Genomic DNA, 12,931 nt, shown 5'->3' on the forward strand with positions numbered 1-12,931 from the left:
AGACCAGGCCAACTGCTTTATTGGTATCAATAGATGTTATACGGTTTACGGTGATGTAGGAAATGATTTGAACGTTAAACGTTAATCGCCTACATGGTTAGATTATCGCTGGATTAGGTGGAATATTGTGACATTAGACAGGCAACAGGTCGAAAGCTTATCGAATAAAGATAGACATAGTAAAATCAACCACAGGCTAGTTTTTCAGGGATTTCGTGTTCCCTATTGAAAATCCATAGTCTCTTCCCCTGCCAACTTCGGGGAAACACTGGAATATGGGGAACAACCTGACAGATATTACAGCGCAAAAACAGGGCCATTTTGGTTCTTTCAACTCCCCCGTATTCATTGTTTACTCTTTTCCTTGTCATCAATTATTCAGCATCAATTTCATAATGGTCTGTTTGTTGTATACTGCGTGGTAATCACACAGTATGAGAACGATGATGCGTAACCTTTGGGTTGACAACTACACATTGTATCTGTGATGCTACGAGATGCAAGCCTGCCTGCATCAACTGGCAGAAACTTCCGCAAGATCACAACACATTGTCCTGAAGTACGGTGCTCTTGAACAACTAGACAGACACACTCTTCAAAGATTTCAGCTGGACATATTTTGCGAAGCTATTCAAAGACCTGTTTGGGTCGAATGGAATTAGAAAAGAACTATTTGAATCTGGCCCATGGTCGTTTAAAGTCTACAAGTCACTGATCACGTGCAAGCTGCTGTCTCAGGTTTACTGAGCAAGATATAAACAAAACCAGAATAATCCCCCCTTCCTCCCGAGTGATCATATACTAGTATGAGGAGACGTTAATGTGCCCACCTGCACTTTAACCTAACACTTTTATGACCTTTATGACTCCAAAGTATTTCGAAGCTGACACTTCAAGTTATACAATCGAAACCCAGCACAATGGCTGCCGAAACAGTTAGACCAGCAGCCGGCGATCAATCCGCACAGTTACCAAGGTAACGTCCACACAATTGAATATCTGGAGAAGGCCATTTCATGCATACATTTACACGTTACTTGTACAGTTAACTAACTATGTTTTCACCGCCAACTGCCATATTTAACCGGAAAACATATTCCAATCGATATCCAAGACTGCGCATGCGCATGAGATTTTAATTTTACACGCATGCGGATCTCCCCCGAGTCTTCTCATCAATATCAAGTTTGCGGCTTGGGAGTGAGATCTTTCTGCAGCGCCATTATAATAGTTCCAAAGGGATTTCTATTTGTTTCAAGTTGTGCGAGAGATTGTTGGCTACAATTGGCCTCTGATTTCTACTTTTGATTTAACTCTGATTTGTAAGGATAACAATCAACAAAAGATGACGTTATGAGGCCCCATAAGGATTTACTTTTGGCAGGAGGGGTGTTGGTAGGTAGAGATAGTAATCTTTCATGAATGCGATAACCCACCATATCCATCGCAGGGTCACCCTGTTTTTGGACCGAGCTACTTTGATTTTCATTTTTGGTTGGTTATTATAAGCGACATCCATCAGGGCGCCAAACATATCTGTAACGTTCATAACACACCCTTGTCAACGTATTGCATAATTAACAATTTCGGCGTTTCTTGATGGAAACTCGAATGCGCGTGATGTTGGGATATCGAAACATAATGAAATCATCACCAAAATCAATTCGCGCAAAGAAAAACCTCAAAATGCTGTTTTCCAAAAAACGACAAAATGCTGTGTCTCGCATTTTCGTGAAGCAAGGAACTTTTTGAATATCAAGAATTCGGAACTGACGCCTTATTGATTGGTAGAAAGACACGTCATTAAGGACATGTTAGCTGATAGATTAAAGATTACCAGCCGGTGTATCTCTTTCTTGCCGCCATTTTTGATGCGACTGGGTAGGAATGTTAGAGGAGAAACTGTTTGGCTACGCCCTACTTCTTCGCATTTTGTCCGACATGTGTTTTGAATGACGGCATATTTTCGAGAGCCAATGAGACGTTGATTGTCTGATCTTGATATTTTTGAACTCTTCAAGCAAGCACGTTGTCTTTACCTGATTGATTTACGGAATCTGGCTGGTCAAAGTTTTAAAATGTTGGTTTATAGTCTGAAATCTACCTTTCACTTGAGAGCTGTTCAGTCGGCGCTACATGATCATGTCATAGCGGGACCCATCGCCTGGGTGGTGTAACCCGGGCAAGGCAAACCTGCCAAGAGTCAGGCGCTGACAGTGGGGATCGAATCTGGAACCTCATGACCACTAGTCAGAGACTCGAACCACTAAACTACAGGGGCCCAAGGATATCTCTTTAGAATGGTGGCATACCGGTTACGGCAACTGCTCCACATCAGGCCAGCGCACACTCCCTTTAACGTCACTGAACAGTTGTGGCTCAATATCCTCACCAATGATATGACATTAATTGGTTGCCGTAGTAATTAGAAATGTCTTGTTTACCTTTCTTGCGTAGCCACTTGTGTGGTTCTTGTGTGTTTGCATTACTGAAGTGGGGAATGTTTGAAAGGTTTTATACGGGGCTGCATGGACCAGACGTGTGGTCTTGGGTCGGTTTTGCGGTGGTGGCAGCTGATAAAAAGGTCAGTGATATGACTTCAATTTCCACGTCGAACTCTGCTATATTGGGCCGTCAGAGTCAGTGGTAAGTGGAAACATGGGTACACCTGTTGCACCACTGGTATTCGTAAACACCAAGTTTCGAAAAAATGTACAAACTGTCATGTTATATTTGCTATTTTCCACCCCAAACATGAATGTTACACTGTGTCAACGGAGAGAGAACGGGCATGATTGGTTCAATCTTCTCCATAATGCTGACAGGAAATGACAACATCAGCAGTCATTAGATTGGTGTCCATGGTCATTAGATTGGTGTCCACTTTCTGAGATAGCCTACGATACATGAAACAAGATGACCGTGTGGCTTTAACCCAGTTGTTTCAACCTGTTCGTCGCTTCCATTGAATGACTAAGGAAGTTACCCATGTCTCCATTAGTTCTGTCCTTAGGACAAAGTTTATATTAGTTTGTGATAGAAAACATCTTCTTTGAGAAAAGATCTTCAGTTCATTTACATTGATTTTGGCTGCTGCTCGAAAAGCCACATAACATCATTGCAACTGTTTGGTGACATGTTAAGAATAGTATTCGAATACAACGGACGTTCGTTACCAATCAAATATCAGCAAATATTTAAAAGGCTTTTTCAGAAAGTTGATCTAGAGGCTGCTTTTTACGTTTGATTTATGCGATGGATGCCGATTGGTCAATCTCTCCAGAGACGAAAGCCCGATCTGCATGAACATTTTGAACCTCCTTCCCGCCCCACTTCATACTGCCTCGAATCGACGCAAATCATGGTCGAGCAGCAAGCAACAGGTAGCTATTAATCAAGAAACAACAATGCTCCGGTCCCATGCAGTCTCCGTGGAAACGCAAAACAAATTCTAACAGTTGATTTATGGATTAAGTGTAATGTTTCGGGACAATTCAATGACTTCATTATCAACGTTTGAAATCCTAACAACGCGAGGCACGAAACTGGAAAGCTCCATCGCTTTGCACGTCAACTCATTGGTTATTTCTGAAGATCATGCTCGGCAGGTTTTGTGTAAAAGCTATGTTAATTGACGTCACCGACAACGATATTCAATTTTGTTTCTGGCCACATCAGTCTGACTCTAACAGGGTTTCCAGCGTGTATTGAATGTTCCCAGGTTGTGCCGAGAATGATATGTTTTAACTGGGACGTCGGCCGCCAACTTAGCAATATTTGCACGTCATTCCGTGTAATAACTTACACCAGACAGAGCCAGACTAGTCTCGGTTATGCTACCATTGTGTTTTCTGCATCAATACAGTATTCATCAGCCTGTGAAACAACATAACGCCGGGTGAAATTCGCAAGCATGATGGCCGGTCAACGCGGCAAAATCATTGACAGACATCAAGTCCGTTACCCTTTGGTACTATTGCCAGCATACGGTGGTGTAAATCAAAGCACCTAAAATCAATGGGGTCTGGTCTTTTTTCCGGCAAGCGGCGTAGAGTGGATTGCAGAGACATTCAACATTCTCTGATGAGATAAAGGGGTGTTTCTTCCGCACCGCAATGAGTAAGTCATGTTCCTAAAGAAGGAGGAACAGAAAAATCATTATGCAAATGTAGATGACGCTTTGAGAAGTATTTTGTACTGGCTTAACTGAACTGCCTATCTTCGCTTTCAGTATTAACGCCCTGTCAACAGAACTACTGCAAATCAGTCAACACTAATCGAAATTACATTACCTCTAGTTTTGGTGTTGTGAACCAATATTGCAATATATTGATGTTATTTGTCTAAAACCATGTCGTAAGCTTATCAAACCGTACCGGAACATGCTAATGGACAATGGCGTTTGTGGCCATGACAACAGGACGCAAAGAACCAAATAACCATGACGTCCAATCCTTGGTGCTTATCGACGCTCTAATGTTGATGGAGTTTTCTTGTAAAAGTTAGTCTTGTGTGAAATGGAACAGTGAATAGATCGACAAGCTGCTATTATTAAGAAATATCATAAGCTATATGAATGTTGCTGGAGATGTTCTTGTTAGGCTATTAGTAGCAAGCGTTGATCTGACTTCGCTGCCAAACCTTTCGCTAGTGCAAGATCACAAATATTGACCCACTACTCAGTTTTCAGATCACCATAGTTTTTTGTTGATACTCTCCAACTTATCAACAAGAACCCATCGCGCTGAAACAGTCGAAAAGGTCCCCCTGGAAAAGTGCCCGGTACTGTTGTGTATATTATGTCAGATGATGGTATCTAATGAGGCCTCAGAGATCAGCAACTATCGTGAAGTAGTGACTAGTACATGTAGTGACTAGTACATGTAGTGACTAGTACATGTAGTGACTAGTACATGTAGTGACTAGTACATGTAGTGACTAGTACATGTAGTGACTAGTACATGTAGTGACTAGTACATGTATTTGTCGTTTGTTGTCTTTTCAGATGTTGGTAATCTTCACAAGAGGAGGTAAGAAACAAGCGACAACCAACAAATATTTGCCGCTAAGTTTAGTTTATCGTTTTAATTCTCGACGATTACCTCGCCATATCACTTTAAGGATTTGCCAATATTGACGGGCATCTTCCTTCAGAATCATACCTCACAAATATGCTGCTATCATCTGTTTTCAGTGCCTGCACAAGACTGCTACAAACTCAATTCTCTCGATCCGGTATGGTGGTCGCCTGGAGAGTATGATGACGCTACTCTCGACACAACCATATGCAAAGCAAGGTGCGGGCAAAGAGCGTCCGCCTACTCCGCCACACAGAATGGAAAGTACTGCTTCTGTACCAACACGGCGCCGGTGCCGGCAAACAAAGTGGCACCACCAAATACGTACTGTAACATCAAGTGCACTGGTGGGACTGAAATGTGCGGAGGGAGAACCCATGTGACAGTTAATGGTGCTACAGCTGCCATGTCGGATCCATGGATGAAGGCAAAGCCAGCCGACACCATCATTGAGACCGGACAGAAAGTAACATTACAGTTCGGCGTCACTGGTATCAACGAGCAGTTCAATTTTGACTTTGACGACGGCGCCGGCTCCACCAAGTCGTGCTATCCCACCGGCTTTAAGAACACCGACAGCGACAAGAACGTGCAGCCGGTCTTTCGTAAACCTGGAGTCTACGATGTGCGCTTTGAGGTGCAGAGTCCAGCAGTGCCGGTAAGAAAGTCATCCGGCAACCATTCTGACCACAGATACGGGACGTAACAAAAAAAGTTCCTGACATATCTGCTGGAAAGATTTATTAATGAAACGTTTCCATATAGGACTAGAAAACGGTCCATAATCACCCAACTGTTACAAAACAGAGAAAGATATCTCGTGATTGCCTTTTAGCTGTCACGCAGCGTTTTTCAACTTTACAAGATCCTCTGGAAATGGCCTTCCTTTCTTGGCCCAGCTGCTCAACTGGCGTTAGAGACAGACGCCTGCGTTAACTTAACTATGCATTATCTCCTTTAATCATTTCATTCACAATAGTAGCGTTAGGACTTTAACGCCAACGTTACTGCAGCGTCTAGTAGAGTCTTATTGATAGACTCTACATCGATTGAGCAACCGGGCCATTGCAGTCCTAAGTTTGTTGAAATACATTTCGAATTTCGGATATTCATATTCGTAGGAGCATTTTTCTTCAACATCAAATCATTCAAAATAAGATATGGTTCTGTTCCCCTATATTTTCTCCCACCACACCGCAAAGTACCGAAATAACTGTAGTATTCTTCAACCTTACCAAACGCGAACGCCAACGCGACCTAAATTGCCATTGAAAGGCCGACAGGTCAATGAGAATCTTGCAGTCATGTCTCGCATCCGGGAGTCTCAACGCGTTGACCCTGGCGAAATGTTTCATGCACTAAACCAATGTTGATCATCGCAGCCTTTCACCCTGATCTAGAAGGTTTAACAACTCTCATGATATGCAAAAATGTGTTTGTTCTGCTTTTATTTACTAAACATCATACAAATGCGTGGTCTTCTTTACAACAGGGAAAGGTAGGTGATGTTTTAAAATGTTATTAAGTGTTTTCATCGGTATTTTTGTACCATCTCCGCTGAACCCCAAACCTTAAAATGTCTATGGTAATATAAATCATGCATTTACTGTTTCATGAACATACGTCAGACGTCATGATAGAAAGAACAAACTTGTTATGCTAAAGTGACATTCCACAAATGAAACACTGTCAAAACATGTATACAACGAACTTTCCAGTACCAATCCAAAGATACTCTAATCAAAGCGAGCTTTTCTCTTCTCATATCTGTACATAAACAGCAACTGTTCTTGAATAGAATCATCTGTGCTATTTCTGATTGATACTTGGAAACAACCTGCGAGTTAATACCACATCAGTGACCAATTCCGATGAAGGTCGGGCTGGATTTGGTCAAATCATCCTCGAAACACATCTCAAGGCAAAAATTGTCAATTAAATTCGCTTGCTGTTGCTGTTCAAGTTGTACATTTGTAGTGATCAGATGTCAACGCTAAGATTTGTCCATGATGTATACCGCGTAGAGTAATTGTTGTTGCTTTTAATGTTAGTAATACTAGTTTGTTTAATGCCATACATGATAAATACGTTCGCTGAATAAAAAGGAAAAAAATTGGAAAATTTGTATGAATCCCAAACTTGATATTACTTTGCAAGAAATTAGAAACAATTAAAAGACAGACTGAAATAGAGTGCCATGGACGACTAATAGTATAACCGAGAAGGTAAAGTGGAAAGAATAAAAGCTTGGTTGATTGAGCCACGACTGTCACCATGGTGACGTCATGCTTCAGCGTTCTTTATCATCCCCTACGTCATTGTGACCGCATGGTCATCAGACGCTATCGATTTAATCAACCAAACATTTATTGTTGTTTTGATTAATTAAAATGGGTTGAGATTAATTGGTTTTAATGGTATACACCCAAACGTCTATATATGAATACCCTGAAATAAAATGGTTTGTCTCGAAAAAAAACCCCAGTTGGATTTAGTCCGTGCTGAATAATCATAATATAATTATATATCATTGAATAAAGATGTTTAATGTCAATAAATATTTGTGTAAATAAATGTGATAGTTTCCTAATGTTTCCATGTTTAATGCTAGGCTTTGTTTTACATCTAATGTGAACAGCTTCTCCCAAAGTCCACCTTCGTGTGTTGCTTGTTTCATGATAATGCCATATCAACTTCCTCATTCAAAAATCACAAAGTGATTTTAAAGCGTTACCCCTTAAATCCATATTTGTTGCGAACTATTCTGTGGTAACAGCTTCTCAATGAATAAGACGTTAAAACCTTGATTGTTGAAAAGTTGCAGACCATTATCATGAGCTAACTCTTATTGATGCTACTTTACCTAAAATGTGTAGGAAACCTTTAATCAGCGGTAAACGATAATTAAATATGACTATGCAAGCTGACCCTAATACATGTAGATGCTAATGCCAAAAGTGGACTAAAATAAACTATTTCGCTATAGCCTCTTTGAAAGCTCTATGCTTTGGTTCATTTAAACCGGTATTTTATCAATTTTCCAACATACACCGCACCAAAAGTTGTTTCTAGTCTATGGATGCTTTCTCTGATCATTGCAAGTGCACATAACATCTCCACGTGCCATTTCAGTCTCTGGCTGCAGCCGTTGGCATCGTCGTCCAATCTAAGGTGACCGCCTTCCGCATGCAGTGTCCAGAGCAAGTGGCCGTATCATTGGATGAAAAGAAACGAGAGGAGGAGTACGCCTGTACCGTGGAGACATTCACCGGCTCCGCCATTACCGGCACATTCGAATTCGGGACGAGCAAGATATTAGATAATGTAGCGATCGCTGGTAGGTGGACGCAAATGGGTCACTCCGTGTCATGGTATGACGTGGCCTATCAAAATACAGAAACACTGTTACAATCATCTAGTCTTGACTGGGTTCAGACCAACACCATAAACCCCACAATATCTTGGCTGTACATGAATCAATTGTCACACTAAACCAACGTACAGCTACATGAATCAGCTTGCCGACCACGATAATCATAGCGCTATCGAAACCAAAGCAGACCAGAGCAAAGCTATCAGACTTGTTCACGTTGGCAGTTGATCCTCCAGATAGCGCGAATATTCATCTTGTTTCTATTTGTAGACCCTCCTGTCAACACTGCCGGCCCGGGCATACCGCAATTTGGCACATGCACTGGTGGGACTGCTGACAGGACGTACGTTATGCCCGGATCCGAATTCACTGAGGATGGCACGATCATCGGCTGGGAATTCAACATGGAAAAAACAGGGGACCTGTCACTCTTGGTGAGAATTTTAGTCAACCACTCCTTTATTGTAACATGCCGTACTAGTATGTTATTGCTATCTACAATGTCGATGATAGAGACTCAAAGAAGACGGTGGTCAAGTGCTTTTCTTGTGACAGTTGCATTCACTTCAGGTCCAGGTCAGGCAAAGATGGTTTGGGTCTATGACAGAAGCACTCAGTAAATAACTTAGTATAACACCATGTGCATGTGTCCTTATCAAATCGTTTGCTATAATCAACACGAAAGCCCAAATGCCATGTCCCATTCTTGTCTCGTTGCAGGTCCTTGAACCCTCATGTGGGAGTGGCTCGTTTTGCTACGACAGTTACACGTGCCAGGCAACCTGTGAGGTGAGGTGTTCAACAGCAACACAGTCATTCTGTACATCGAATAGTCAGTGTACGGCGAAGACGATCACAACATGTCCGATAGATCCAAGGTCGCAGAAACCAACATTCGACTGGATGATCAAACATGTGGTGCCGGTTACGACTGTAACGGTCGGGTATAACTACATCGATTTGACAACAGTCACGGCAGCAAGCTTGAATGTTACTCGAGGAATGGCAGTTGGCGCAGTAACGAAGGGGATCATCGGAACCAAAACACCCTGGACAGGACCTTCTGATTATTCCGAGAACTACATCGCTCCTCGTCAAGGAGATACCATCAAATCAGCCTCTCTCGACGACGGAGCGACCACAAAGAACAAAAAACTTCTGGTTCGAGCTTTAGTCAGTAAGGCCAGCGTGACAAAGGTCTATCACAACTGCCTGAACTCGGGAGACTATGAGATGACGGCAACTCTCACCACGACGGGAGCCGTTGGCAGTGTCACCCAAAAGCGGAAGATATCGTGCCAGTATGGCATCGATTATTGTATCCTAGATGCACCTAATGTAGCTGAAGCAGGGAAAGCCGTGACCTTGGAGATACTGGAACACAAAGGTAAACACACAATGGTAACATCACGTCACCTTAGGCAGGCCGGTTATAGGCCTCGATGGAATTCAAAGAAGCAGCCAGTGTGAAATAGATCTGCCTTAAAGAAAATAACGTATTTTTGTCTTCAGCGACGAATTGTGCTGCATCCAGAATTTTGATTTCTCTCATTTGTTTCCCCATTTTTCATGTGGAAATAATGCTTTGCACTTATACAATTGACATATTAAAGCTGGTAATGACAGCAAACACAAATAGCTTGCACATACATTGATCGATGATCTTCAATCCTGACATGTAAGATGTTAACTTAATTTGTCTATTTACTTCCTTCTTCAGGAACAAACATCTCTTATATGTGGAATTACGATGATAGTTCGGCTGTGAAGAAGGAAGTTTCTCTATACACCGTGCACACGTTCGCTGTGAGGAGGACATACAACGTCTGTGTTGAGTGCAAGAATGCCGTCTCTTCGAAGTCGAACTGTACATCCTTAGATATCAAGGACAAGATTGGGACAGTCACTGTGACAACCACGGCAGCAACTGCCGGTGTGGATGCCACTATAAAAATAGCCATCAGTAAAGGAACTGGCTACAAATGTAGTGTCGACTTCGGTGATGGCACTATCGCGGTCTATAATGATACCCAGCTCCCCATCACAACTGGTCAGGTCGTTCACACATACACCACACCAAATAAGTACACTATCAAAGTCAGCTGTAGGAATGGAATAACGCCTGATCCTGAAGTTCAGACAGCCACACAAGATATAGAGGAAAAGCTAACTTATGTTAAAATAAACCCACCGGGTGCAAAGAAAAATGAACCTGTGCAGGTTATGATTCAGACAAATGTCAAGAATGGTCACGGTTTGACCTATACATGCACGTCTACTCCGCCGTTTAAGGCAAACACGGCGATAGACACGAGTCATTGCACCAACAAGCCTTCATGTGCATCTACCCCGATTTCGGACGTGCTTGATCAAAAGTACAGTGTCAGCTGCACCGCCACCAATAAACTGGGCAGTGTCGACACAACCATTGATTTCACGATTGATGCGCCGCTAGATAGTCCTTTCGTCAACATTTCTAAAAGGTGCAACCCGGTCAAGTTTCCACCCGACATCACTAATTATTACATCATGGCACCAAGCTGTATCGAATTCACTGCCACCATCAAAGGTGGTTCTAACGCATTTGTTAAAATAGATTACGGCGACGGCACTACTGCTTCGCCCAATGTGCAATTGACGAGTACAAACCCTGAAGTCATATCTCACCAGTACACAATGGTCGGAACCTTCGAAGCTAAGGCCATTATCGGAAACGGAAATGGGGAGTTCAACTGGAAATTTGTCATAAAAGCTTACAAGAAGATGGATTTCCAATGTAACATTGTGGATCCACAGAAAGCAGGAAAGGTTGAGATCAAGTTCAAAACACCTGACGGGATGGTACCCCCTGATGTCGAGTACTCCATAGACTTTGGGGACGGGACGACCAAGGCATATTCTCCATTTAACATGGCCACACCGGTTGCTCACATTTACAACGACCCAAACTCCTACAACGTTACGACCACTTTCAAAAACTCTGTCGAGACTTACCACTTGGCGTGCACATTTCAAATCATTGAAGCCATCATGGACCCAAGGCCGTTCTGGACACCAGAACATGCAGTATGCAACTCGCCTGGAACAGAACTGTCGCTATTGATGCAAGTCGGCAAAGGATCGGGTATGAAAGTCACTTACAACTGGAATTACCCCACATCGTCGTCAAGTTCAGTCACTGTTAACTGTAAGTCGATTTCTCTTCCAGTATTTCTCGCTTTTTTCACATTTGAAACGAGGCTAGGCATCAGGAATGATTAATAGAACTTCGTAGTCTCTCCCTGTCTTATTGAACTTCATCAATCAAGTGTCTTCTTAATTATTGTAACACAACCAAGGTCTGGTTATTTGTTAGACTTTGGTTATGAATTAATGCCATTATATTGTGATGAGGTACATGTATTGATTGATGAACTCTTCCACCCCAAGAAGTTTGAAAACACATCTCAGAATTCCAGTCTGTACACAAAAAGACTTCATCATTCAGAAAGTATTCGCAAGCCTGACGAATTGCTACGAACGACGAGTTATGTAAACACATTTTGCCGACGACTTTCTGTTAAAGTTCCCCAGGCTCCTTCTACAACTACACATGTATAAAGATGTGCAAGTGTCGCATCGGAATTAGGGGAGGTCTTGATAGCATTCGTGCTTCGTCGTTCGTAGCATGGACTAAAAGAAGTCCGTGTTCGTACTGATTACGACACCTGTCGATTGAGTGACTCGTTCGTCGAGGTTGGTGACAACATCCGAGATTCGGTAGGAAATTGGAATCTTCAACATCTAGTCGAAGGTGTGTGAAATCGGATGGAGACAGCCACGTTGGCGAGCAGCGAACCACTCTTGAAGTCTCGTTGTGGCTGACGGAAACACTGTGATAGATTTTCAAAATTGGTTTCAAAGAACTTGTAGAAGAGCTACATGAATGAACGTCTTTGGGTGTGATGAACTTCTTCAGGTGTTATGAGAAATGGTTTATGACCAAGTAGTGTCGATATCTTTGGTTGTTCTACGAAAGCCGAGCTTGAATAAAATAGAACATTTTAAGTTGTCAATCGGCCAACTATGTTTGATGATTTTCATCTATGGGTATGCAAATTGTAAATCATTCGAGACAAACCAACGGTTTCATCGCATAACGCTTGCATTCCAGTTCCCAAGTCACTCACGCCCACCCTTGTGAGTACACGGAGGTTCGACCGCCTCGGCAGTTATACCTGCACGGTGAAAATCTTCAATGATTTGAGCATGTTCACCTTCACACACAAGGTATATTGCCAAAATGGAGTGTTCAAGGACGATTTTGAGTTTACGAGTGACGCACCACGTCCAACCACAGACCGTAAGTACTATCATAAAACGTTCTTTCTTTCATTCTCTCGACCAAATCCGTCGCATCTGGGTCGTTTTGTCCCCCAGCCTCGTTCCAAATATTCCTTTCAGCAAAGTACTTGTACGAAATGTAACTAGATGTGACAAC

General features: G+C 42.4%; 1 protein-coding gene across 2 annotated transcripts in view; it reads left to right on the plus strand.

Moving 5' to 3' along the window:
- Positions 1–1,213: 1,213 nt before the first annotated feature.
- Positions 1,214–12,931, plus strand: part of LOC135496476 (uncharacterized) — a 33,668-nt gene continuing 21,950 nt past the window's right edge. For both annotated transcript variants that reach the window (XM_064785823.1, XM_064785834.1), the window contains exons 1-8: positions 1,214–1,395; positions 5,006–5,030; positions 5,195–5,736; positions 8,211–8,415; positions 8,722–8,885; positions 9,172–9,838; positions 10,172–11,638; positions 12,605–12,793. In XM_064785823.1, the coding sequence (XP_064641893.1) occupies positions 1,354–1,395; positions 5,006–5,030; positions 5,195–5,736; positions 8,211–8,415; positions 8,722–8,885; positions 9,172–9,838; positions 10,172–11,638; positions 12,605–12,793 (3,301 nt within the window). In that variant the 5' untranslated portion in view covers positions 1,214–1,353. The remainder of the gene's footprint in view (positions 1,396–5,005; positions 5,031–5,194; positions 5,737–8,210; positions 8,416–8,721; positions 8,886–9,171; positions 9,839–10,171; positions 11,639–12,604; positions 12,794–12,931) is intronic.

Source organism: Lineus longissimus, chromosome 1 (genome assembly GCF_910592395.1).
Source record: "Lineus longissimus chromosome 1, tnLinLong1.2, whole genome shotgun sequence".
NCBI classification, from domain to species: domain Eukaryota; kingdom Metazoa; phylum Nemertea; class Pilidiophora; order Heteronemertea; family Lineidae; genus Lineus; species Lineus longissimus.